The 27,532-nt window shown below is 52.2% G+C and overlaps 1 protein-coding gene across 1 annotated transcript; it reads left to right on the forward strand.

Moving 5' to 3' along the window:
• LOC105476186 (ADAM metallopeptidase with thrombospondin type 1 motif 15) lies at positions 1 to 27,532 on the forward strand. The gene is made up of 8 exons (XM_011731865.3): positions 1 to 1,291; positions 12,694 to 12,826; positions 13,295 to 13,462; positions 13,674 to 13,957; positions 20,247 to 20,424; positions 21,822 to 22,003; positions 22,110 to 22,285; positions 23,934 to 27,532. Exons 1-8 carry the CDS (start codon positions 335 to 337, stop codon positions 24,706 to 24,708), a joined length of 2,853 nt encoding a protein of 950 aa, XP_011730167.2. The 5' UTR covers positions 1 to 334; the 3' UTR covers positions 24,709 to 27,532.

Here is a 27,532-nt window from a genome sequence, read left to right on the forward strand (position 1 = left end):
CTTGCTGCGCTGCGAGTGGCTGCGGTTGCGAGAAGCCGCCCGGCACCTTCCGCTAGTTCTCGGCTGCAAATCTTCGTCCTCGCACTTGACAGCGATTGTACTTAAGCTCCCAGGGCGCGCTTTGCTTGGAAAGGCACAGGTAGGAAGCGCCGGCTGCCGGGTGCACGCTCGCTGCTCTGGGAGGAGTCTCCCTCCCTTGGCTCTCCTCTCTGGGAGCTGCCGGCTGTCCCGGAGCGTTGGCGGTACCAGAGTGCGGGCTGCCCGGAGACCGCGTCCGCGGCCGGAGAGCCCGGCCCAGCGCCTTCCCAGAGCGCGGCGGTGCTTGCCGGGCGCCATGCTTCTGCTGGGCATCTTAGCCCTGGCTTTCGCCGGGCGAACCGCTGGAGGCTCTGAGCCAGAGCGGGAGGTGGTCGTTCCCATCCGACTGGACCCGGACATCAACGGCCGCCGCTACTACTGGCGGGGTCCCGAGGACTCCGGGGATCAGGGACTCATTTTTCAGATCACAGCATTTCAGGAAGACTTTTACCTACACCTGACGCCGGATGCTCAGTTCTTGGCGCCCGCCTTCGCCACTGAGCATCTGGGCGTCCCGCTCCAGGGGTTCACCGGCAGCTCTTCAGACCTGCGACGCTGCTTCTACTCTGGGGACGTGAACGCCGAGCCGGACTCGTTCGCGGCTGTGAGCTTGTGCGGGGGGCTCCGCGGAGCCTTTGGCTATCGAGGCGCCGAGTACGTCATTAGCCCGTTGCCCAACGCCAGCGCGCCGGCCGCGCAGCGCAACAGCCAGGGCGCACACCTTCTCCAGCGCCGGGGTGTGCCGGGCGGGCCTTCCGGAGACCCCACCTCTCGCTGCGGGGTGGCCTCGGGCTGGAACCCCGCCATCCTGCGGGCCCTGGACCCTTACAGGCCGCGGCGGGCGGGCTTGGGGGAGAGTCGCAGCCGGCGCAGGTCTGGGCGCGCCAAGCGTTTCGTGTCTATCCCGCGGTACGTGGAGACGCTGGTGGTCGCGGACGAGTCAATGGTCAAGTTCCACGGCGCGGACCTGGAGCATTATCTGCTGACGTTGCTGGCAACGGCGGCGCGACTCTACCGCCATCCCAGCATCCTCAACCCCATCAACATCGTTGTGGTCAAGGTGCTGCTTCTTAGAGATCGTGACTCCGGGCCCAAGGTCACCGGCAACGCGGCCCTGACCCTGCGCAACTTCTGTGCCTGGCAGAAGAAGCTGAACAAAGTGAGTGACAAGCACCCCGAGTACTGGGACACCGCCATCCTCTTCACCAGGCAGGTGAGTTGATCTGCTGTCATTTTGCACCCATAGAGTCCCGTTCTTTAGGGTCACCTCCCCTAGCGCTCCAAATCCCCTTTGTATCGTGCAATGCCTCCGAGTTTAAACTTCGTTAACTTCTTCCGACTCCAACTGTAGTTTTCCGGAGAGCCCTCTCCTAGGCTCGGAGGAGCGGCGGCTCACGTGCATCTGGGCCATTGGAGGAGAGCCTGCGCTTTCCGAAGGTGTTGGCCTGGCGCGGCCAATCAGCGCCTCCTGGATCGGGCGCCGAGGGGCCGGAACCCAGGAAGTTGCCGCCCCGGAGCCGCAGTTTGTGTCCAAGACCGATAGGAGACGCTATGAGGATGGTGTTGGATTGGGCGGGAACGGCCCGCCCCTATTGTATGGGCGGCTGAGACTTCTCGGACACCTCCTGAGGTCTCCTTTCGAGGGTTGTAGAACTGAAGGTGATCCAAGGTCAGCGCCTGCTACATTTCTCTCGGGTAACATGTTGGCCCCTCTCTGTACTGGGCCTGGAAAGCCTGGATTTGGGTGGAGGGAACCATTGAGAGATTTTGTGAGTTTGCAGTGACAGGCCAGACTCAAGTACTGCGAGCATCCCTCCTTCACCGCCGCTTCTCCTACAGCCTCTGCTGGGCATGGTCCAAGGGGCTTCTAGACCATTCTGAGCAGGCAGTGTAGTTAGGGCACCTGTTTGGAGCTGAGACTGTTTCACTTGGAGTTTCAAGTGGAGTTTCACTTGGAGCTGAGTTGGGAAAATCTTTTCCAATTTTCCTGTATCCTTGCTGTCAGAGGGTGACCCGTTTGCCCAGATGTATACTACAGAGCAGAGCTGTCACGCTTGCTCCTGCTCCCAAGTCACTATAATTCCTATGACTACACTTGACTTCAGGGCTCTAGGTTCTGCCCTTGCTGGGGTTGAAGTGGTGTGAGCTTAGTCAAGAGTATTTGGAGATTCCAGCCGTAGAGTTAGAAGGAAACTGAGTATTGGGATTAGAAAGATGGACCCAGCCCAGGAAGCAGCCCTGCCTTTTGCAAGGCCTTACCTGATATTCTATGTCAAAGAAGCTATGAATCTGTGAACATTTAGATTCACAGGTGTTGGAGTGATTGGGCACTGTGGAGTATTTAGATTCTTGAAATTTCTCAGATACAGGAGGCTGGGAGGAAAAGAGCCATCCAAGTGAGCTCCTGCTTCCGATTTGGGGGACGGTGATTTGAATCTGTGCCATGCTCTATTTTTGTTGTTATCATAACCACAGCATTCTGGGGAGGGCATGGAATCCTTGGTTACCTCTGGGGCTCTAACTCTCCACTGTTTCCAAATGGTCACTCAAAGTTGGACTGGAGCACACCAGGCTGGAGCTGGAGTCTTCCACAGTAACCCATTTGGCACAGCTAGTCCCTTCCTAGAGTAGAACTTCCTCCTTTCCAGCCTTCTTCTCCTCCCACCACCTGGTTTCTCTAGGGAGGTCTTTGGCCTGAGTCTGTTTCCTTGTGCTCATTCTTCCAACTGAGGTCTGTTGAGCTGCCACTGCCCAGCCTCTGCAAGCACTGCCTGAGTCATGGGGAAGCTGTAAAGGAGGTGGCTTTGACCTCTGCACACAGACCAGCTTGGCAGTTAGATTGCTGGGGCTTGAAAAAAAGCAAAGGCCAAGAACAGGATATCTTAATGGGCAAAGCAGCTGTTGCCCCATTTACTACCTGGGCTGCCCCATTGAAGGTCACTCACTGGCTCCAAAATAAAAGCCCTCAGCCTCTGCAGCCTGGTGGTGAAGGCTGGCTTCTGGAGTCAGCCCTAGGAAGAGAGAACTCCTGCTGGGCATAGGACCCTGCCGTCAGAAGGAGGCCGCCTTTTGAAGAAGAAGCAATCAAATAGCATGACAGCTTCCATTTCTCAGTAGTGTGTGTTCAACCCCCCGGGGGCTGTGTTGTCCATGCATAATGGGTACAAGATGCATGACCACTGGCTCAGAAGCAGTGACGTGCAGGATGTGACTTTTAGAAGCTGCCTTCCCCTTAGGTGCCTAGAGAGCAAAGCCAGGGAGTCGGGCTTCTGTGTTGTCAGGGCTGCCATCAAGGTATGTACATTTATGCTTCAGAGTAAGCACCTCTCCCCCACCTCCTCACCAGCTCAGACTTCAGGGCCTTCTGCATTCTGAGAGTCTCAGGATCTTCTCACTGCTGATCTCTCCGGGGGAAGGTACAGTCTTCAGTGAGAACAGGAGCGAGTAGCTGCCCTTTCTAAGATTAAGGCAGACGCGGTCTCCAGGAACCTTCATCGCCCGGAAACGAGAATATAGTGGTTGTACAACAAGTATTTTGACAATTTGAGGAGTTTACTTAAAGATTCAGAGTCAGTTCATGGAGAAAAGTGCACATTTGATTTTGCAAAGTGATCGGTCTCCAGGCTCATAACAGCAGGGTGAGGTCAGCACAGGACTGGAACCAGGATCTGCGAAGAACCAGAGCCAGAGTGTTGCTCATTTATTTCTGTGAGGAGAGAAGTTTCTTTGGCTTCCTGTTGCACTGGGCGGCAGGAGCCAGGTATTTAATGCTGAGACTTTGTAGGCCCTTATTCCCTGAGACTTCTCTGTCTTTAGGTCCAATAACGCTGCCGTTTGGGTAACCCTTTGTGGTAGAATGGCTTTCATTCATTTATTCATACACTCTTTTAATACTTGTTGAGCATTATTTATTATTATTTCTAGGTATTACCCTGGGCTGTGGAGCTACAAATAGTAATAAAATGTGGTCTTGGCCGGGCGCGGTGGCTCACCTCTTGGGAGGCCAAGACGGGCGGATCATGAGGTCAAGAGATCGAGACCATCCTGGCAAACATGGTGAAACCCCACCTCTACTAAATATACAAAAATTAGCCGGGCGTGGTGGCGGGCGCCTATAGTCCCAGCTACTCAGGAGGCTGAGGCAGGAGAATCACTTGAACCCAGGAGGCAGAGGTTGCAGTGAGCCGAGATTGTGCCACTGCACTCCAGCCTGGCGACAGAGTGACGCTCTGTGCCAAAAAAAAAAAAAAAAAAAAAAAGTGGTCTCAGGTCCCCAGGAATTCACAATGTGATGAGGAGCTTACAAGACAAGAGCTAATTTCAACAGGATGTGCTAAGTGCCAGACCAGCCCCGCTGGGGAGGAGGGGCGTTCTCCTGAATGCTGGAGCTAAGGAAGCGCTCCAAGGGATGGGAGCAGAAAGGGTACTGGCTGCGGAGTGGGGGCTGGGGAGGGGAGCTTGTTTTCTGTGTCATCAGATGCCCTCTCCTCCATTCCACTGCCTGCTTTGCTATCTGTGACCTTTTCTCTTCTGGACTGATTTTTTTTTTTTTTTAAGGACTTGTAGTTTATGGTTTTACTGTCTGTTTCTTGATTTCTTTCTTTTTTTTTTAAGGACTTGTATTTTATGGTTATTCTGTCTGCTTCTTCATTTATTTCTCTTTTTTTTAGGACTTGTATTTTATGGTTATTCTGTCTGCTTCTTCATTTATTTCTTTATTTTTTAGAGACAGGGTCTCATGTCACCCAGGCTGGGGCGCAGTGGTGCCGTCAGCTCACTGCAGCCTTTAACTCCTGGGCTCAAGCAATCCTCCCACCTCAGCTTCCCGAGTAGCTGGACTACAGGCCTGCACTGCCGTGACCAGCTAATTTATTTTTGTAGAGACAGGGTCTCACTATGTTAACCAGGCTGATCCTGAACTCCTGGCCTCAAGAGATCCTCTTGCCTCAGCCTCCCAATATTTTAGGATTACAGGTGTGAGCTATCATGTCTGGGCTCTGTAATATTCTTTGTGAGAAGACTTTTAACTACAAATTTCATTTTTAAAACATATATATTCAAGTTGTTTTTCTTGAGTGAACTTTGGTCATTTATATTTTTCAAGAAATTTTTCCATATCATTTGAGTTGTGAATTCATTGACAAAGAGTTGCTTATAATATTGTCTACTATGTTTCCCACCTCAGTCTCTCAGTCTCACCCAGCCTGTAGCTGGGACTACAGGCATGTGCCACTATGCCTGACTAAATTAAAAAAACGTCTTTTTTGGAGACGAGGTCTTGCTATGTTGCCCGGGCTGGTCTCAAACTCCTGGGCTCAAGCAATTTGCTCGCCTTGGCCTCCCAAAGTGCTGAGATTACAGGCCTGAGCCACTGCGCCTGGTCTATTTTGTTTGTTTTTTTCCTGTTGCTTCTTCGTATCATTTGACGCCACCTCTGTTCCCTCTCCTCTGGCTCTTCTTCCATGCTCTCACCTTCCTCTTTTGGGACTATCCAGGCAGGATCTTTACAGTCTTTCTCTTCCCCCTTATTCTCTTCATTTGTACTCTGACTTTTCCCCGCTCACAACCCCGAGCTTGGTGCTATCTTCTTGTTTTGACCTTGAGCAGTACTGTGTTTCACTGGGGATACCCTACACTGCGCAGAGCGGAACAGCATTCTAGAACCTCATGTGAAACAGACCCCAGTTCTTTTGGTGATAAAGCACTTGTCATAGGGCAGTGATATTTACTGTTCAGATAAAAATAGTTAATAATGAAGTGATAATACGTATGTTACACATATCTCCCTATACAATAGAAAAGGATCATGATTTCATTAGGATCTTTCTTGAAGTTGGACTTTGGAAGATATTAGGAGACAGAGGTCATTGGTAGATTTAGTATTTAATAATTTGTTATTCTTGGCCACTAACTGGAAACGCAACACCATGCCTTCTGGGAGGGAGGAGGGAAGGAGTGGGAAGAGAGAGGGAGGAGTGGAATATGTTGGTTCCCTGTCTTGCAGGATGAGTGCTCTCTCTCTTTAGTTACATCAAATGAGTTCGCCTGATATTAATGTCAGCAGATGGGGGAGGAAGGTTGGAGGGAATCTTTTTCTTTTATTTTTAACTGCTAGTCTAGTCAGAAAGGCAAGTGAGTTTTTCTCTTTCTTTAGGTCTCACTCTCCTTCTGTCTTTGAACTTCTCTGTAGTTGTTTGCGTCCCCTCTTACCCCTGGAATTTCCCCCCAACCTTTCCTTGACACCTTGACTTGATCACGTGGCATGATGGAAAGAATACAGGTTTGGAGTCAGGCAGAGCTGAGTATGAATCAGGGGGCTTGAACTCTCTAGCAATGGACATTGCATGAGTCAGCTATGTGCACTTTGCTTTCCTCATTCTTAGAATGAGGATAATGATGATGACATGATACCTCACTTACGGGGCTGTTGCAAAGATGAGTGTTACTGAGTGGTCCAGAATAGGCCCCCAGTTATGGTAGTTATTATCATCACTACCTTAGTAGTCACTTAGTACATGCTCCTTGTTGAATAACTAGCTGTGGATCCCTTGCCAGACTCAAGTTTGGGATAGCCCTGATTTAAAGCATTCTGCCCCATTGCCCTTGCGAGTATGCTTAACACTTTTTCCTGTTTTTGTATGGAAGCTACGGACATCAGCATCTGCTAATCTCACTGATCTGTAAACTCCTTTTAGGCAGGAACCTCTTTAGTCTTTATAGGCCCCTGCGTGGATCCCTGGATCCCTGCAAGTCGGCTGTTCAGTAGGTGATTTTGGAAGGAAGGTGCAGACGGAAGTGCAGGGGCTGCCTGTAGTTCTGGGTGCGTAGGTCGCTCACCTCCCTTCCTGGGGTCGTCCATCCAGCTTTTGAGGCTGTCAGGCTGCAGGGTGGGGAGAGGGAGTCTTCGATTCTTCTGGCATTTCACCTTGGCTCTTTGCCATGAGGTTTTGCCCTGAAGAAAGGAGGGGCTCCAGCGAGGTGTGTGTTTAATCCACCTTGGAGTCAGCAGACAGGGTGCATGACAGGGCAGGGATGGGGTCAGTGTGTCAATGCAGGTGTGGGGCAAGGAGCCAGGGGCTTGCTCAGTCAGCGAGGTGGTGCAGACAGTGCTCTCAGAGAACTCTTAGCACTTAATCCTGCCTCTCCCTCTCCCCAGAACTCTTCCCACTCAGTGTCAATCAGCACTTGCTTGAGATACAGGGTGGGGCCTTCCATTCTTGGGATGATATGAACCAGAGGCAGCAGGAAGTCATGGTGAGAGCTCAACCCTGCTGCTGCGCTGCCTGGACTTCAATCCTCACTCTGCCTCCTTCCTCTCTGTCTAACCTCGGGCTTACTGTGTGACCCTGGGCTAGGCACTTACCTTCTCTGGTTCTCTTCTGTGCAATGGAGGCTGAAAATGGCGTCTTCTTCCTAAAGCTGTGAGGATTGAATGAATGAAGGCAGGTAAAGCTCTCGCGACAGTCTGGCACACAGTAGCCAATCAGTAAATGTTAGCTATTATCACTGTATTTGTAGGCACCCTCTCTTGCAGGGGTGATTTTTTTTTAAATAGAAGATTTAGTCTTCTTGCAAGCTTGGGGTTCCTCTTCTTCATTGAGGTAATTATTGTTGTTTTGGTTACCTCACTCTCTTGCAATAATACCATTTTGTACATCTGGAGGGATTTATATGCCAGTGAAATAGAATCTGCCAGTAGAAGTAACTAACATTCTTCATCACATTGCCAAGGCACTGAATTGCTAGATTTTATTTCTTCTAGCAAAGCAAGGCCCTCCCATCCTTGGGGATTACAAACAGACATGGATTTTGGGCTGGACAAGGAAATACAGTGACGCATGGCAGAGATTCAGATGGGAAACAAGTTAAAGGCAGAGTAGTAATACTAGCGCAGGGTACTTTTCACCAGTAATTATGGTCTCCTAAGCAGTGCCGCATGATTTAGACCAAAGAACTTAGCTTTGGATTTGGGATCTCATTCTTCGCTCAATAGCCACAGGGACTGGGGTGCGTAATCTCAAGTCACTGAGCCTCAGCTTCCTCATCTGCAACATGAGAGGACAGCCCTAAAGTCCTGTGAGTGTAATACTTGGATGCTGTGATGCAGCCATGAAGATGAGCTCTGGCTCTCCTGCCTAGAACTTCAATGGAAGTAGGCAGTTGGCGACATGAGAATGCATAAGTCTTCTGCCACATTAAAAATGTTAATGTGCGGCCAGGTGCAGTAGCTCGCACCTGTAATCCCAGCACTTTGGGAGGCTGGGGCAGGTGGATCACTTGAGACCAGGAGTTCGAGACCAGCCTGGCCAACATGGTGAAACCCAGTCTCTACTAAAAATGCAAAAATTAGCCAGGTGTGGTGGTGCATGCCTGTAATCCCAGCTGCTTGGGAGGCTGAGGCACGAGATGCTTGAACCCAGGAGGTGGAGGTTGCAGTGAGTCGAGATCACACGACTGTACTCCAGCCTGGGCAATAGAGCGAGACCCAGTCTCAAAAAAAAATGTTAATGTGCTTGATTTTTGTGTATCCCTCTCTCTTTGTATTGCTGGAAAACATTGAGCATCTTGGTACATGCCTGGGAAATGAGAGGAGGTAGGAAGGAGGTTCTCAGGGAGGGCAGCTGGTGGGAATCGTGCTGGAGGCGTGTATGGAGTGACATTGGTAAACAAGCCACTGCCAGGTGTTATCCTTGTTTATTTTTTTAAGTTGTGGCTCCAATCCTAAATTATTTTATAAGAAGGGACAGTTAGAAAATAACAGTCCAGGAGGATTAGGTTCCTGGCCAAGATGATTCCAGGATCATCTGGAAAAGCAGCTGCAGCTACAAAGAGAAATGGCCAATTGCTGGGAATCGTAAGTCAGGTAGGGTCTGGGTTAGGAATACTTACACCTTCTAGGAGGAAGAAGGTAGAACAGCTTCTGTTTTTTGGAGGCAAGCACTTGAGCTGAAGAGGTTAAGGCAGTTTTAGTGCCTCTGAGTTCATTCCAGAAGGGTGGAGATTTTTGATGCCACAGATGAGGCACTGCTGGGCCCCTGTATAAGCACTTGTAGGCGTTCAAAGTGCAAAGGCCCAGCGGTTCCTCACTAAGTCCCTGCAGGGGTGGCGGGAGGACAGGCAGTGCTTCTGACCCCACACAGCTGTGTCTTCCCACAGTGAAGACGCTGGTTACTGCAAGACGGCTGCTTCCAGAGCCACTCTCACCCTCAGGAAATTTGCCGGCTCTTTCCTTGTTCCTCTTGTTTGATCCAGGGAAACCGGGACTTCTTGATGGAAAGAACAGGTTGCTCCTGGCCAAGCAGGGGCTGCAGCTGCATGTCTTTGCTCCAGAGAAAATCCACCCTCCCTAGGAGGAAGGAGGCTTTTGGCCGTAAGGACTTCCCAGCCACAGAGGCGGCTGCAGGGTGGCTGAGTTCCAGACGCCCCCTCTAGATCCCAGTGTGAGCATTCAATCTGGTCTAGCAGTTTCTTTCTTTCTTGTTAACGTTTTAATTTTTGTAGAGATGGGGACTTGTTATGCTGCCCAGGCTGGTCTTGACCTCCTGGCCTCAAGTCATCCTCCCGCCTTGGCCTCCCAAAGTGCTAGGATTACAGGCCCGAGCCACTGTGTCCTGCCCGGTCTAGGCATTTGTGAAGAGCGGGGCTGGGGAACAGGACTCTGAATCTCTGCGTGGGTGACTTCCACTCTTCTGAGAGTGAGTGCTGTCAACTGCATGACTTGGGTCAGTAGACAAGATGTTCCTTGGGGTTCTGAAAACATGTCATTCTGTGGGTTCCTTTCATAACCTACAGGGCCAGAAGGGGCTGCATGCTCTGGGACCGGGGAAGGAGCAGAGGCTGAAAGCACTGATTGATTCAGGCCCTAGTTGAAAGTTGGGCCTTCCCCGGAGCAGGAAACCAAGGCCCCAAAGAGAGAGAGGACTTGGATAAAGTCACACATGTACTTAGTGATGGGGCCAGGACCAGAATCTAGACTTCCTGATTCTTATTTGCGCACCCTCTCCCTCTTACACAGGGAGCAGTGAGCGTGCAGGGCAGCCCAGAGGCACCCCCACAGGCTGCAACTGCTGGGCTAGAATGTCCAGAGCCCCAGCCTTGCTGGGTCTTACACTACACCAATCCTACACCTACATTCTTCACTATGCCCTTGCAAGAGCCTTCATCCCTGCCCTCATCTTGGCTCCTTTCCCCATAGTTTACACGCTGATCCATGTTCCTCAGCTGTCACATTCCCTAAACTGCTGGTCAGGTGAAGGTCCCTTCCCAAGTTTTATTTTGTTTTGTTCTTTGTTTTTTGAGACAGAGTCTTGCTCTGTCACCCAGATTGGAATGCAGTGGCGTGATCACGGGTCACTGTAGCATTACCCTCCCAGGCTCAAGTGATCCTCCCACGTCAGCCTCCTGAGTAGCTGGGATTACAGGTATGCACCATCATGCCTGGCTAATTTTGTTTATATTTTGTAGAGATGGAGTCTCACTATGTTTCCCAGGCTGGGCTTGAACTCCTGGACTCAAGCGATCTGCCTCCTTGGCCTCCCAAAGTGCTGGGATTACAGGCGTGAGCCACTGTGCCCAGGCCCCTCCCAAGTTTTGACAGTGGTTGTTTTCTAGGTTTCAGAGCTCTTGGGAAGGAAAACTTTCTGGGAGAGTGAGTCTTTGAAGATGAAAGAATATGGGAAGAGAAGGGCATTTGAAGTCCTCCATGAGGCTCCTAGAAGTGGAAGAAATGCTTCCAGCAAGCACAGGCGGCAGACCTGGCTGGGTGTGCAGGGCACACGTCATTGCCTCTGGTGCACCCGGGTTCAGGCTGGTCACCCTCGAAATAACTGTTCACTCATTAGGAGGTGTGACTATCACCTGACCGTGGGAAGCCAAGTTTGACTGCTCAGATGGTAAACCTCTGAGTGCTTTGGATTAAATTTTGCTGATTTTCTGTACTCTGACCGCTTTTCCTCCCATGCCCCATGGCTCCTGGCTCCCTGTGCTGTGCTGCTGCCCACCTTCGCCCCTTGCCAGCATGTACACAGATGTACATGCGGCCTCACATATACGTGCCCATGCATGCGGACATGTACTGCTTTGCCTGTGGAAGGTGGTAGTAATAGTCGTTATTTCAGTGGGATGTTGTGAGGATTAAATAGGGCCATTCGTGCAAAGTGCATGCACAGTGTCAGCATTTAATACATCATGGCCATGATGAACTATGGGCATGCACCTAGTTCCCACCTCTGACAAATAGATATAATAATATATCTGCATCATAAGCCTATTGTGAGGATTAAATGGGGTGACGCACGTAGTAGCTTCCTGTGAAATGCAGAATGCCTTATGCATTGAAGGCAGCGATGTAATGAAGAGAGAACCAGCATCACTGATTCAACACACGTCGTCGTCGTCTTCTTTTTTTTATTTGAGTTGGAGTTTTGCTCTTGTCGCCCAGGCTGGAGTGCAGTGGTGCGATCTTGGCACACTGCAACCTCTGCCTTCCAGGTTCAAGCGATTCTCCTGCCCCAGACTCCCTAGTAGCTGGTATTACAGGCACCCGTCACCATGCTTGGCTAATTTTTGTATTTTTAGTAGAGACAGGGTTTCGCCATGTTGGCCAGGCTGGTCTCGAACTCCTGACTTCAGGTGATTCACCTGCCTCGGCCTCCCAAAGTGCTGGGGTTACAGGTGTGGGCCACTGTGCCTGACCCAACACACGTCTTCTTAAGAGGAGCAGAATGTACACAAGGGTCTCATCCTATTTCCAACTCTTGGGCTTTTAAGGTATCTGGCAGTGTTTCTGGCCAACGACACTCAGTAAGTTCTTTGAGATATCCACCCCGGAAGCCCTATCCTGCCTTTCTGTGTCCCCTGGGAATACGTCCTGTCAGGGTTTGCTGCTGGAGGCCCTAGGTTCTGCAGCCAAGTTAAGCTTCAGTACAAAACGAGGGACCTTCCTGCTTAGGTGGCCATCCCTCTATTTCATGTATCTTTCTTCCTAGCAGCCACTGAGCCTGTGTCCCCTTGTGCTTCTGTAGCCAATGAAACTGTGTCTGGATGGGGACTTGGGTTCACCTCACTGCTTCCTCCCAGTCTACGGCAGCCAAATTGCTGGCATGGGTGGGTCCTTGGCCGGCAGCCCTCTGGCTGAGAATCTGGACTTAATTCATGGTTGGCCAAAAGGCAGCCCAGCAAAGACCGAGGCTGCTCGAAGCTGCCTGTGGGTGGGAATGGGACTGGCTTCCTCCCTGTTGCCTCAGCGAGCCTCCCCTGGCTATGGCAGTCACTGCTTTTCTGGTCTGGAGGCTGTCTCTCCCTAAAGCAGTGGCCCTTGTCGTTTAATTTGGTGCCTCCCAACTTCCTCCCAGAGGACCTCCCTGCATAGGGTTTAGGCAAAGTCTTTTGGTGAGCCACAGAGCCCTTCCTAAGTTTCCTCCCTCAGCCTGGGTTCGTTCTGTGAACAGCCCCACAACCTCCTAGGAAGAAGGGCCCGGCTGGAAGGTGCTGGGCCTGGTGAGGTTGGAATGAGACGAGCTGGAATGTCCCATAGGATGCCCTTTCTTCCCTTCAGGTCCTTTCTGTCACTGTCTCTAACTTTGGGCTGGCTTCTGCTTCTCCCCCACCCGGCAGGACCTGTGTGGAGCCACCACCTGTGACACCCTGGGCATGGCCGATGTGGGCACCATGTGTGACCCCAAGAGAAGCTGCTCTGTCATTGAGGACGATGGGCTTCCATCCGCCTTCACCACTGCCCACGAGCTGGGTAAGGCTGGATAAGCTCCTCTTGGAGTCTTCTGGGTTTGCCTGGGACGCCCTGGAGGGTGGGAGACACGTGTCTTTGCCCCTCGTGTTCTGAAGCCTCAGGACCCCTTCTCAGGGCACAGTGAGCCTTAGCAGCAGCTTTGTTGTACTTTTTCCAATTGCTGCAGCCCCACTGGCCGGTGATGTGGTTTGAGCCCCTCAGTAGAGTGTCTCAGCACTTAGGCACTGTGGGGACACCATGTTAACGACACGGAGGTACATTCTGTTGTCAGGGAGCCCACAGCCTGATGCAGGGGACAGAAAACACAAGAACATGATCTTGAGGACATTTGAAAGCAGTCTATTGATAGGTGGCAATGACCAGCCTGAAAACCGCTGACATATGCTTTCTAGTTCCCCTGCCCCATTCCTCCCTCCAACCCCCATGTCCTTCCTCCTGCCCTCTCAGTCCTCTTGCCTCACCCGACAGGCCACGTGTTCAACATGCCCCATGACAATGTGAAAGTCTGTGAGGAGGTGTTTGGGAAGCTCCGAGCCAACCACATGATGTCCCCGACCCTCATCCAGATCGACCGCGCCAACCCCTGGTCAACCTGCAGTGCTGCCATCATCACTGACTTCCTGGACAGTGGGCACGGTAAGCCGGGACGGCGGGAGGGCAGTGAGGCCGCCTCGGAGGAGGCTTTGCTGCTGCCCCTGGTGGAGGTGCCCACTTCTCCGTCCTCTGTACCTTAGGTGCGTGTGCCCCCTCAGAGCTGGGCTCTGACATGAGTGCATTCCTGTTGCCCTGGGCTAGCCAAACCTTATCTTCCCAGCTCATCCTAATGAACGCCCTCGGCTCTCTGCAGGTGACTGCCTCCTGGACCAACCCAGCAAGCCCATCTCCCTGCCCGAGGATCTGCCCGGTGCCAGCTACACCCTGAGCCAGCAGTGCGAGCTGGCCTTTGGCGTGGGCTCCAAGCCCTGTCCTTACATGCAGTACTGCACCAAGCTGTGGTGCACTGGGAAGGCCAAGGGACAGATGGTGTGCCAGACCCGCCACTTCCCCTGGGCCGATGGCACCAGCTGTGGCGAGGGCAAGTTCTGCCTCAAAGGGGCCTGCGTGGAGAGACACAACCTCAACAAGCACAGGGTGAGTGAATTCTGGAGCTGTGCTTGGGACTGCTGGGAGGAGGGACGGAGACCTGGGGGCCTCCCCTGCCCTTGGTCTTCACCAGGAAGCTGCCTAGCACAGATTGGCCACGGGACCATCACTGTTGCATTGCTGAGCTGTGCCTTCACTGCCCTCTATATGGTCCTGTCCCCTTCTTGACTCTAAGACTGGAGAGAGAAGCTGTGGCAGGTCAGAGGACTTGGAGAGGCCTCAGACACATGGAGAAAAGCCTTCAACGGGAGGTGGGGTCTCAGCCCTGAGCTCCAGGCCTCGTCCTACCTGGGGAGGAGCTCTGGGCTCAAAGCTGAACACCTAGTGTTAGAAGCGGCTCACTCGCTGGCTCCTCCCTTCCTTCCCACATCCACTCTTTCCCAGCGTGTTGCACACCCAGGGAGCTGGGGACCATGCGCAGGAACAGGCCTTAGAACTGCAGGGAAGCAAAGCCCTGGGCGAGCTTCAGGAACTGGCTGCATTCTGAACCAAGCGTCCATTTCTGTTGCAATTGCTGTTTTTCTGTAGCAGAAACATAGTTGAACAATACTTGTTTTCTCTCCTGATAAACAGAAATAGCAGCCAAACACGAACACATCCAGAATCCCAAATATTCTCTGAATGTAATAACTCTATCTTCTTCAGGTCTCGTTTTGGGGGTAGGAGAGGAATTTGTACTTTTCTGGGCAGGAAGAAGAGGTCTGTCGTTCTCCTGGATCCTGGAGCTGACTGTCCCTTCCCATCCCTGTTCTCAGCTTGGGGAGGACTTGCCTCTGGGCACAGAGTCAACGTCACAAAAAAGCCTCCACCAAGCACATTATCAATTGCCCTGAGTTGAGTATGGCACAGAATTATTTAAAATATTTTTCTGTGTTCTGGGGATACATATCTAATTAAACCTTAACCGTTTGCTAGGCAACAACCCACTGTGTTCAGGGAACTAGGTAAGATACTGTGGTGGTCAGAAAAAGAAATAAAACACAGGCCATGCCTCAGAGAGCTCATAGTCAAGTGGGGAAGCTCGAAATGTGGCTGTGATACAAGATGCAGAGAGGCACGTGTTATGCAGAAGGACAGAAGAATGAAATATGTCACAGGAGAACAGGGGTCAAGAGATTAATGATGATGAGAGGGGACTGAGAAAACTTGGAGGAGGAGGTTAGATTTGAAGAGAGCCTGAGGGATAAGTAGGATCCCTGTAGGCAGAAACAGAGCAAGGCAGGGAGGTCCTGGGCGAGTCGGAGTGAGCTGCAGGGCTGCGTAGATGAAGGCTCTGTGGGAACTGCCTTCGGGAAGGTTGTTTGGGGCCAGACGGCAGCCATCTTGATTGCCAGGCACTAGAAGGTCCTGAGGACAGGCAGTATGTGGTCAGTACCTCCTCCTGGGAAGATGAGGCTGGAGGATGCAGAGACAAGTTGAGATAATATTGGATAGAGAAAATGCGGTCTGAGAAGTACCATCTTTACACACTTCCTGGAATTCTCAGTCTATGATTAGGCAAGATCTACCTCCTCCACCTCTTAAAATCCCTTGGTCACCCTGTTTTAACTGAAACTTTCCAGGAAACCTTCATGGAAGTCACTGCCCTCATTGGCCGAGGTCAGATCGTAAAGTATGTCTTACAAATCACTGCAGCTCCCGCAGATCTGTTTCAGGAATCCCATTCTGACCACCAAGGCCCTGTCTTCCCAGATTACTCCCTCTGGGATTTGGATTCCAACAATTCCTAAATCCCATCTGGGCCTACAATCCATTGCTACAACCTTTCCATCATGCCTCACCCTTCTTGTGCCCTCACCTCCTCCTTCGTGAGCTGAAATTCCACAGTCCTTTTTTGAAATCACTGCCTTGCATACACTCTTGACTCCCTTGCCCCTGTCTGTTTGCATCAAACTCACTTGGATAAGCCACCATCTAGGGTGACTCCAACTCACTCACCCATTCATTTGTGCTTACACAGGTGACTATGGTTCGAGAAAAACATGCAATTGTGCTCACTGGTCTCAGTTTAAATTCGTGATCTGAGCTGGGCACAGTGGCTCACACTTGTAATCTCAGCACTTTGGGAGGCTGAGGCAGGAGGATCCCTTGAGGCCTGGAATTTGAGACTAGCCTGGGCAACATGGCAAAACCCCCTCTCTACAAAAAATACAAAAATTAGTGGGACGTAGTGGCAGATGCTTGTCCTTGCAGCTACTCAGGAGGCTGAGGCAGAAGGATCACTTGAACATGGGAGGCAGAGGTTGCATTGAGCCATGATCACGCCACTGCACTCCAACCTGGGTGACAGAGTGAGATCCCATCTCAAGGAAAAAAAAAGAAAAAAGAAAAAAGAAAGAGAAAAAGTAAGAAAAAAGTAAAATAAATTGATGACCCGGAAGTTTAGGTGGGCCCATAATGCTGTCCAGGAGTCACATTATTTCATTTCCCCAGTTGGTTACTCTCCCAACCTCCTGAACCATTAGTTCACACCCACCATCACCTCTTTCCTCCCATTACCAACTCTTTCTTCCTCCTTTTCAACTTTCACCGATGACCTTTCTTCTCATTTCCCAAAGGGAAAAAAAAAATCAAGTAATCAGAAGGGAACTTCCACCCACCCCCGACCTGCTTCTGCGCGTGTTCTCCACTGTCCCCTTTACCGTGGCTGAATTGTCCCTGCTCTGATCTGAGCCCGCGCTGTGTGCTTTGCACAGGAACCCCATCCCCTCTCGCTTGTTAAGGACATTGCTGATCAATTCTCTGTCTCCTGCTGTGCCAGTGTTTCCCAATCTTGAGCTGAATCATGCCTTTTAGAATACAAATCTGTTGTAATTTCTCCCATCTGAAGCAAAACTTCTTACGATCCCACTTCCTTGGTGGTCTGTTTCTCTGACTCCCTTCACAGCAAGTTCCCAGAAGGAGTTGTACAAACTTGCTGTCTCCAATTCCATCTCCCCACTTTTCTCTGCTGCCCATTCCAGATAGGCTTGGACTACCACCATTTCTCCAAAACAACTCTTATTAAGGCTACCAAATGGCCTGCACACCACGAAGGTCAGTGACTGTTCCCTTTCCTCCCATCGCCCAGCAGGCCAGCAGCATTTGTGGCAAGCCAGAGCTCTGGCCCCTGGAACGGGGTCTCTACTGCCTCTGGGTTGCCCTCCTCCCCTTCTCATTACCTTTACTGCTTCTTCCTTATGCTCTCATTTTCTTTTCTTTTCTTTTTTTGAGATGGAGTTCCGCTCTTGTTGCCTAGGCTGGAGTACGGTGGCTTGATCTCGGCTTACTGCAACCTCTACTTACCGGGTTCAAGCGATTCTCCTGCCTCAGCCACCTGAGTAGGTAGGATTACAGGTGGCTGCCACCATGCCAGGCTAATTTTTGTATTTTTAGTAGAGACGGAGTTTCACCATGTTGGTCAGGCTGGTCTCGAACTCCTGACCTCAGGTGACCTGCCCGCCTCAGCCTCCCCAAATGTTTGGATTACAGGCGTGAGCCACCGCGCCCGGCCTGTACTCTCATTTTCTAAAGTGTGGAGTGCTTCGGCACTCAGTCCTTTCCCTCTTCACCATCCACACTCAGTCTCTTCGCTGATTCATCTAGACCATGGCTTTCAATACCATCTAGAGCTTGAAGACTCCCAAATTTGCATCTTCAGCCCAGGCCTCGCTCCTGACCTGCAGACTTGCATCTGTAAGGGAATCTGGACGTGTCCATTGGACACCTGCTTAGTATCTTATGCATGTGTCGGTGAGACTGAGCTCCTGGTCATCCCCCCTGAAGCTGCGCTGGCAACTCCACGTTCCGGTTGCTCAAGCTGAAACTCTGTTTCTCTCATATGCTTCACAGCCTGTATCTCCACGTCCCTGTGGGGCTATCTTCAAGGCAGATCCAGGATCATTTCTCAGCACTTCATCTGCTCTCACCCTGGCCCCAGCCACCACCCCCCGTCCCCTGGGTTAATGCAGTTACCTCTAACTGGTCTCCCTGCTTCTGCTCTTACTCCTTACAGATGATTCCCGCCGTGGCAGCTCTGTTGAAATGCACCTTAGGTTATGCCGCTTCTCTGCTCCGCACCCTTTAGGGGCTTTGCCATGGCTCAGAATGAGCGATCCCATTTCTCGCTGCCTTGTTGGCCCTAGTGACAGTGGCGCACTTCAGGCTCATCCCCCGCCCCTCAGGGCCAGTGCACTTGCTCCCTCTGCTTGGAATGCCCTTTCTCTGATGTCTGCATGGCTTATGCCACCTGTACATCCTTCAGGCACAAGAGAGTTCCCCGTAATCCAGAGCAGCCCTTCCCAACTCCTCCCTCCCCCCTGCTTGGAAGCCCAGCCTCCACTCTGCGCTCACAGATTCATTTTTATTGTCTGTCTCCCCACTAGGGAGTAATTGCCCTGAGGGCAGGGACTTGCACGAGTGTTTGGTGAAGGAATGAGTGAATGGCATAGGGCGGGAGCAGAGTGAATGTTTTTCGTACGAATGGTAAGCAGTGATACCAAATAAAAACCAGGTAGCCTTGTCTCAGAAGCTGCAGGAACAGTGCTACACGCTGAAGAAGAATTGGAGATCACGAGGCCTAGGCACACTCTTTTAGTCTTCACATGGCCGTTGTGGCTTTTGAGAGGGCAGCTTCCGGGGTGTGATGGGGACAAAACCCACAGTGCCAGGCTCTGGGGAGTGAGTATGAGGAAAGAGCCAATGTGGGTGACGCTCTCAGGGAGTGAAAGGATGGAATGAGGTGAGGCACTAGTTTGAGTAGTTTGAGGCCAAAGCAGGGTTGAAGGAGGGTGCTGGTGGTTGTTTTTTATAGGATCAAACAGATGTGGACGCAACGAAACAAGAACTATCTGACAAAAGGGTAGATTGAATAAATATGCTGGATATGTACACAGGTTAAAGTGTTGCTATGACATGCAGCCAGTTCCTGCTTAGTTCCATGTGAGTTAGGCACTGTGTGGACGGTCGGTGGCAGAGTTGTAATTCCAGGCGAGTACAGCAGCTGGGCTGCTTCCTCTGTTGCTCAACTGATGTGTGTTCAGAGGATCCACACTCGTTTCACTGTCATTCTAAGGAAAACATCAGTGATACCGTAAATTTTATTCTCTTTCTACCCTGTTAAAAAAAAAAACTAGAAAAAAAAAAAAAAGCCTCCAAAACACTGCACAATTCACCCCGAAGCCAAATAGAGTTTTAGGATTGCTTAATAGTGTCTTATCTTTGTCTCTTCTTAAAAGAAACATTCGAATGGTTTATGGTGAAAGTTTCTCAAATACAGCCCCCGATCGAGGTTAAGATCAGTTTGGTCTGGCGTCGAGTCTGAATTATCGAACACTAAGGAATAAAAACATTCACATATCTATGGTGACATTTTTTATCCGCAAGGCTGGGGGCTGGCCATGCCTTAGAGATGCCTGTGAATGCACTGACAACAAATAAAGGGAACGTCTTTTGTTTTTTCTTTTATTCCCGGCAAGCTGTGGGATTCGAGGAATCTCTGAACTTCTGCCGGGGCCAGCGGGGTACTGGGAATTTTCATGACCGTTAGGCCACTTCTATCATCCACCTGATATCAGGCCCGAGTATTATTAGTATTATCCACCCCATTTTTGCAAGTGAAGCCCTGGAAGGCTAAGGAGGATTTGCCATTGCTCAAGCCCACTAGGGTGGTGTGGTATGGGCGGAGTCCATTGAAAACACGTCTGGCTGGGCGCGGTAGCTCACGCCTGTCATCCCAGCACTTTGGGAGGCTGAGATGGGCGAATCACTTGAGGTCAGGAGTTTGAGACCAGCCTGGCCAACATGGGGAAACCCCGTCTCTATTAAAAATACAGAATAATTAGCTGGGCATGGTAGCAGGCAGCTGTAATCCCAGCTACTTGGGAGGCTGAGGCTGGAGAATCACTTGAACCTGGGAGGTGGAGGTTGCAGTGAGCCAATAGTGCACCATTGCACTCCAGCCTCGGCAAAAGGGGGAGACTCCGCCTCAAAAAAAAAAAAAAAAAAAAAAGGAAACACGTCTGTATCACTCCACCGCCCAGTGAGGCCTGTCTTTTGCACGGCCTCCTTTGCATCTGGGAGCAGTTGCTGTTTGCTAGTTAGTTGGTTGGAACGTTGGGTGGGCTCGGTGTACACTGGCCATTTGCCTATTGTTTTCTTCTTCATTATACAACATGAATTTTATTCCGGGAAGGTGGGATGAGAACTTGAAGGCTGTACAGTGCAGCTTTTCTATGGGCTAAGGGGCTGGGTGTGGCACTTGGGTCCGCCAAGGAGTATAACAGGCTCTTCCTCACAGGTGGACGGTTCCTGGGCCAAATGGGAGCCCTATGGCCCCTGCTCGCGCACATGTGGCGGGGGCGTGCAGCTGGCCAGGAGGCAGTGCACCAACCCCACTCCTGCCAACGGGGGCAAGTACTGCGAGGGAGTGAGGGTGAAATACCGATCCTGCAACCTGGAACCCTGCCCCAGCTCAGGTGAGGCGGGGAGAGCAGCGGTGGCCTGGGCCCAGGGGAGGCAAGGCTGGAGGTCACCCCTACCCCACCCCTACTCCATGTAATGCAAGGCCTCCAGGTAATTGGGTATACAGGTAATTCAGGTAGGCTGGTATTTCTATCATGGATTCCTATTGATGACGAAGGGACTGCAGTCAAGATTCTAACCTTCAGGACAAAGCCTGGAAGTGGAGAGGTGCAGATTCTTCTTGGGATCATTCCTCTTTCCACTCACCTTTGGCAAGGGTGTTTCCTTCTGGATGCTTAGCCTGGGAGACTAAATGGATCATGGGAATGAGACACTAGAAGTCCTCTTAGCTGAGGCCTACCCAGCCCATCTTTGTAAGCAGGAGTCCAGAGCCCAATAACTTGGTGGGGAAAAAAATTACATCTATATTTTTATTAATGTCTCAATCTAACATTTAGTATTTCTTTCAGAGAGAAACTAGTATTTTTTTAAACTACCTTTCTATCTGAAATTTAGTATTTCTTTCAGTTAGACAACAAAACTACAATAGTAGTAGAAGTACCTGTGACTTTGTCATCAGTAGGAATCATGGATATTTGATGACATGACATTTTGGTTGTTGCAGAATTTTCAAAATGCTGTTTAAGCTCATCCTTACTTCAAAATTATAGTAGTTATCAGGTTCATTACTGAATCATATATATGTATATTTACTTTTTTGAGACAGAGTCTCACTCACTCTGTTGCCCAGGCTGGAGTGCAGTGGCGTGATCTCGGCTCACTGCAACCTCTACCTCCCAGGTTCAAGCGATTCTCCCGCCTCAGCCTCTTGAGCAGCTGGGATTGCAGGCGCCTGCCAACATGCTTGGCTAATTTTTGTATTTTTAGTACAGATGGGGTTCCACCATGTTCGTGAGGCTGGTCTTGAACCCCTGACCTCTGGAGATCTGCCCGCCTCGGCCTCCCAAAGTGCTGGGATTACAGGCATGAGCCACTGTGCTCGGCCCTGAATCATATTTAATGCATTAACAAAAAAGCACATATATCACAGACTTGTTTCAAAATATATTGATAGTTGTGTAGCAGATGTAACTGGTGTTGTCGTTAATCTGTGTAATTTACTTTATGCACTGAGTTACGTTATTCTGAAAATAGTTTGCAACCTAGAGGGAGTTTGAGGCTGGGTTACTGGAGAAGGTGGTGCATAGCTCAGGGGATGTGTTTTCATCTGCACCCTGGGTCCTTTTGGGCCCAGCTTGCTTTAGTGCTGTGAGATGTAGAGGAGGTTGCAGCTTTGGTGACAAGGGTGGGAAGGGCTAAGAGAGCCATGGCAGGCTGGGAGAGAGGCTTGTCCTTTGCACTGGCCTCAGCCCTTCCCTTCAACTTCTTTCTTATGCTTCTCCCTCCCTAGCCTCTGGAAAGAGCTTCCGGGAGGAGCAGTGTGAGGCTTTCAATGGCTACAACCACAGCACCAACCGGCTCACTCTGGCCGTGGCGTGGGTGCCCAAGTACTCAGGCGTGTCTCCTCGGGACAAGTGCAAGCTCATCTGCCGAGCCAATGGCACTGGCTACTTCTATGTGCTGGCACCCAAGGTGAGTGAACCTGGGGCCTGAGAACAAAGCAGGGACCAGGTCTTTGGAGGAGCATTGGCTGAGCTGCGCTGCTCTTCCTTCTTTTTCCCCTTCTGGGGCACTGCAGGTGGTGGACGGCACGCTGTGCTCTCCCGACTCCACCTCCGTCTGTGTCCAAGGCAAGTGCATCAAGGCTGGCTGTGATGGGAACCTGGGCTCCAAGAAGAGGTTCGACAAGTGTGGGGTGTGTGGGGGAGACAATAAGAGCTGCAAGAAGGTGACAGGACTCTTCACCAAGCCCATGTGAGTTGGGGTCCTGGAAGGTGCTGCCAGGGAGCAAAGGGAGGGAGGTGGAATTTCCCAGGGCATTGGAAGCTTGGGTTAGATTGGGGTAAATGTCAGATCCAGCCAGTACCCTTGCTGCAGAGGCCCCCCATCTAGGGCTGCTCGTCCTTCACTCACTCATTCGTTCATTCTTTCAACAAACAAAGACGAATGCTGGGGAAGACCCACTTAAAAGGGGAAGACCCACTTCAGGAAGGTGGGCAGAGTTGTTAGGGTCTGTATAATGTTCTAGAGTAAGACCGACCTGATTCAGATCGCAGTTACCCATTTTCTGGATGACCTGGGCAAAGGAACTTAATCTCCAGGTCTCTAGATGTCCCTACTTGTAAAGTGGGTATAATACTAATATATTTCATGTGTGAGGAATAAGGGAGTTAGTCCAAGTAACATAGTTAGCATCATACCTGGTGCATAATAAATGCCCAATACTCCTTCACCTTGATGAGGCTGAACGTGACAGCTGCCAGGCTCTCCCTGGACTTGAGGCCCTGACCTTGGGGATCAGACTGAGGTGAGAATGGCAATAAACTGCCAAGAGACAGCGAGTGAGTGGCTGGGACTGAAGGAGGCCTCACGTCTTGGACAATCCCTGGGCATCTAGTCCTAGCTGCAGAATCTGGGCCTCCAGCTTGAGCTTCCTGAGGTCAAACACATGCTCCTTGGAAAGCCCTGATCTACGTGCTGGAGGAAGAGGGGGTGGCAGGGCACCTGAGGTCCCAGCTGGGAGTGGGGGCTATGGTTGGCCCGGAAAATTTGGGAGTCCAGGTGCTGGTGATGGAAAGGCCTAGATGGCTGTTCTGGAGCCTTGACTGTGCTCCTGGACACAACACCCTCTCCTGAGCCCTTGGGTGGTGATGCACAGGGAGGATGCCCAACCCCGTCTCTGGGAGCTCGGCACCAGGGACAGATGGCATTCCAGGCTGTGCTTCGCAGGGACCTGTGGTGGGGAGGCCACATGGGGAGTAGGAGGTACATACCCCAGGCTCGCCTCACTGGTTAAATGGCAGATGTTCTTTTCACAGCCTGTTGGAGCTGGAAGGAGCCTTAGAAATCATTTAGCTTAACCCACTCATTATGCAGATGAGAACACCAGAACCCAGAGACACTGGCTTGCTTAAAATTGCCAGGAGTTGGCATGTGAGCCAGGCTGGATCTGCGTCCCTGCCTCCAGGGCCAGTGTCCTCTCACCGCGTTGAGCTCCTAGCCTCAGGCTCCAGGATGGTGGACTTATCCCTCCGCCTCACCCCTGGTAATCCTCCTCGTCCTCGTCCTCACGGCAGATGTCTACACATGCTTGCTGTGTGCCAGGCACCATGCTACATGCTTTATGTGCTTTGGTGGACTCAGTCCTCCCTGTAGTTCAATGAGGTGTGTGGAATTCTGAGCTCCACTTTACAGGTGAGGACATGGAGGCTTGGAGAAGCTCAGCACCTTACCCAGCACCAATCGCCAAGGGGCAGGGACCTCTCTGACTCCCAAACCTGTGCTTTCCCTCCCATGCCAGAATTCACCAAAAGCTAGGTTTACTGAGGAAACAGATCCTGGAGTGGTGAGGTCCTCAGGCCCAGGCTTCTGTCTAATGCACAACCCCCCTTTCCCACCCCAGGCATGGCTACAATTTCGTGGTGGCCATCCCCGCAGGGGCCTCAAGCATCGACATCCGCCAGCGCGGCTACAAGGGGCTGATTGGGGATGACAACTACCTGGCTCTGAAGAACAGCCAAGGCAAGTACCTGCTCAACGGGCACTTCGTGGTGTCCGCAGTGGAGCGGGACCTGGTGGTGAAGGGCAGCCTGTTGCGGTACAGCGGCACTGGCACAGCGGTGGAGAGCCTGCAGGCCTCCCGGCCCATCCTGGAGCCGCTGACCGTGGAGGTCCTCTCCGTGGGGAAGATGACACCGCCCCGGGTCCGCTACTCCTTCTATCTGCCCAAAGAGCCTCGGGAGGACAAGTCCTCCCATCCCAAGGACCCCCGGGGCCCTTCTGTCCTGCACAACAGCGTCCTCAGCCTCTCCAACCAGGTGGAGCAGCCGGACGACAGGCCCCCTGCACGCTGGGTGGCAGGCAGCTGGGGGCCGTGCTCTGTGAGCTGCGGCAGCGGCCTGCAGAAGCGGGCGGTGGACTGCCGGGGCTCCCCGGGGCAGCGCACGGTCCCTGCCTGTGATGCAGCCCATCGGCCCGTGGAGACACAAGCCTGTGGGGAGCCCTGCCCCACCTGGGAGCTCAGCGCCTGGTCACCCTGCTCCAAGAGCTGCGGCCGGGGATTTAAGAGGCGCCCGCTCAAGTGCGTGGGCCACGGAGGCCGGCTGCTGGCCCGGGACCAGTGCAACCTGCGCCGCAAGCCCCAGGAGCTGGACTTCTGTGTCTTGAGGCCGTGCTGAGTGGGGTCATCCCTTTCTCCCCCTCACTCTCCACCCCACTGATGTGCCAGCATTCTGCCAGCTGGAGTAGTGGGCAGAGGACGGTGGCCAGGGGCTCACGCCACGATGTCACCCACATCCAGGGACAAGGACCATGGGCTGGGGCGAGAGGTTCCCTCCTCCTCCCTGGACTGGGCAGAGGGAAGCCCAGAAACTCCCGCACAGTCTACCTCAGGCCCCGCTCCTCGGGCCGGTTGCGGGAAGAGGCTTTGAGGTGCAGGGCAGAAGGTGCTGAGGCCCAGTTTCCAAGGGACCTGGAGGATGGGCACCTTCCAGGCAGAACTTCAGGGACCCCGGCCCCCGGAAGGGAGGCCACAGGCTGCTGGAAGAGCCATGTCTCAGCAGCTTGGCACCCTCAGGTGGCCCCATGGGCTCTGAGCCGTGTCTGAATGAGGCAGGGTTTTCACGGTGCTTTTAGCCCACCTTCTTTTTTGAACTGACATGGACTAAGCAATAAAAGCTGGCTGGGGCTGGGCAGAAGCCACGGGGAGAATGAGATTAGGGTCCCTGGAGTCTGGCACTTCACCGTGGAATGTAAACGTGGATGTAAACAGGGAGTCCTGAGGTTTCTCGTCCTGCACTCTGGGCCCTCCCTTAAAGAAGCAGCCTCTCCTTCCTCTGGTGTGCAGGGTGTAGGGCTGGTGGGGGGGCTGCCACCGGAGCGTTCTCCGAGGCTCTGCAGGGAGGGGGGAAGTCAGTAGGGAGCCTGCTGTCTTCTTCAAGATGGAGCCGGCCATTACAGAAAGACGTTGACGTTAGCGAGGGGCGATGGAGTCTGTGGCTGATGCAGGGAGTTTTCGGAAAGTTCTGGAGGGTTCTGCTGTCACTGGACTGGGGTTGGTGCTGAGCTCTGGGCCTGGCTTTGGGGGATGTCACCCTGGGATAGGGAGGAGGAGGCTGCAGTTCTGATGGCTTCCTCCTCCAGAGAGGCACATATATGCAGGCTGACGTCGGAGGGTCTGTGTCACCTCAGACAGCCCTGACAGTGGCCACAGGCCTGCACCCATTGTGAGGGGGTGGGGCGTGCCTATGAGGGCTAGGTGCTGAACATCTGTGTGCCTATAAACTCGTCTTCATTCCAACAGCTACTGCTGTCTGCCCTGGGTACGTCACGTTGTATCCCAGGCCTAAGCTTCTCCACTGTTTGCTACCTCAGATTATGCCCTCTAGGAACCCAGCCGTATCCCCCCGCTAGTTCAGTGGTGACCTGGTCCTTCCACCACGCTCAGTCTTTGGAGACTGAGCTTCCAGCCACAGAAATGAGGGTGTGGTGTGTGGCTTCCTGCTCCCCACAGCCCAGCCCCCTGCTGGGCTCCAAAGCCAGAGACGAGCCCTCTTTCTTCAGACTCCTTGGGAGTAGGTTTCAGGAGGCACCAAGAATCGATGACTGACCCAGGGGGCCTGGCAGCCACTAGTATGAACTGCTGGAGACCTGTCTGTCTTCTAGACAGGTCAGGAAAATAGAAACAGGCATTTTCTATAGCTCCAAGTGGGGAGCTATTTTGGGGTTAGAGCTTCTTTGGCCAAGCAGGGTGTCTCTTGAAGGTTCGGATGCGCCTGTGCACACGGGATGTTCTGCTTCTGAGTGTAGGTGATGAATCCAGGGCCTCGGTGGAATATTGTATTGAGCTAAGATCAAAGCATGTGTCTTCCTGGAAGAGTTCAGTTCTTTTCTGTGGGTTTCCCTAATAGTCAGAATCCACAAGCCAACTCCCAGCCAAGCCTCTGCGATGATGTTCTCAGCCGGGTCTAGCGCTGGGCTGGAGCCCTTGGACGGAGTTCATGCAGGGGCAGAGGGGGTGCCAGTCTCTGAGGCAGGGCTGCAGTCACCCCTGAAGGACTAAGTGAAGAGGAACCCCTCTGTGCCAGTGGTCACTGTGGGCTACAGGGACAAAAGGGACCAAGGTACCAGGCAGAAGCAGATCCTCGCTAGCTGACGACAGCACTGCGCCCTGTGCTTGGTGCACTCCCTCCTTGAGGAGGAGAGGGTGGCATGGGGGCTGTGCGGGATGGCAGGGGGAGTGGGTGGGTGGGAAGAGAGGTGCCATCGGTAGGAGGCTGGCCTCCGGTAGGGCAGAGCAGCTTTTGTCATCAGTACTTTACAAACCATTTCAAGGAAGGACAACCACTCTGGCTCCTGACACAAGCCAGGCCTCAGTGCTTTTATCTGTTGTGGTGTTTTTTTCTTTTTTCTTCTTTCCCCTTTTAAAAGACGCATGACCAAGACAACCTAGGGAGTTTGTCTTGCTTGCCTTTGACTATTTCCTTAATCCAACCATGCCCTTGAGGGCTGAGCGGAGACTAGACTCAAGGCACAGGTTTCTGGTGATGGAGTAAAGTTACAGCGGTGTCTCATGTCTACACAAGAAGAGGAACGTTCTGAAAGCTCCAACAACTTCTTCAGGGGGGTGGACCAGTATGGCTTTGGGCCCAGGATTCCCTAGCCTCCTCTGCCCATTGCATGCACTGATTGGAGGAGTCTGGCCCAAACACTCTCATATGGACCTCGTCATGCTGGAGTGGGGTCTGGCAGGAGCTGATGACAGTTTGAGGGACTTGAGTGTCCCTGGCCTGGCAGTTGCCTCCCGGAAGCACTAGACACTGACACTCACTGGTAGACCCTCCCTCCCCGCCATTCTGTTTGGTTCTTTTGCATTCCATGTACTGCAGAAGGATGGAAGGACCTGGGTGCTGGCTGGGCTGTGTATACTGTGTATACAGGGGAGCTGGCTGCTGAGGTGACCACAGCCTTCTCCTAATAAAGCTGTAAGTATTTAAAACCTGT

The sequence above is a fragment of the Macaca nemestrina genome, chromosome 12 (assembly GCF_043159975.1).
Source record: "Macaca nemestrina isolate mMacNem1 chromosome 12, mMacNem.hap1, whole genome shotgun sequence".
Taxonomy (NCBI): domain Eukaryota; kingdom Metazoa; phylum Chordata; class Mammalia; order Primates; family Cercopithecidae; genus Macaca; species Macaca nemestrina.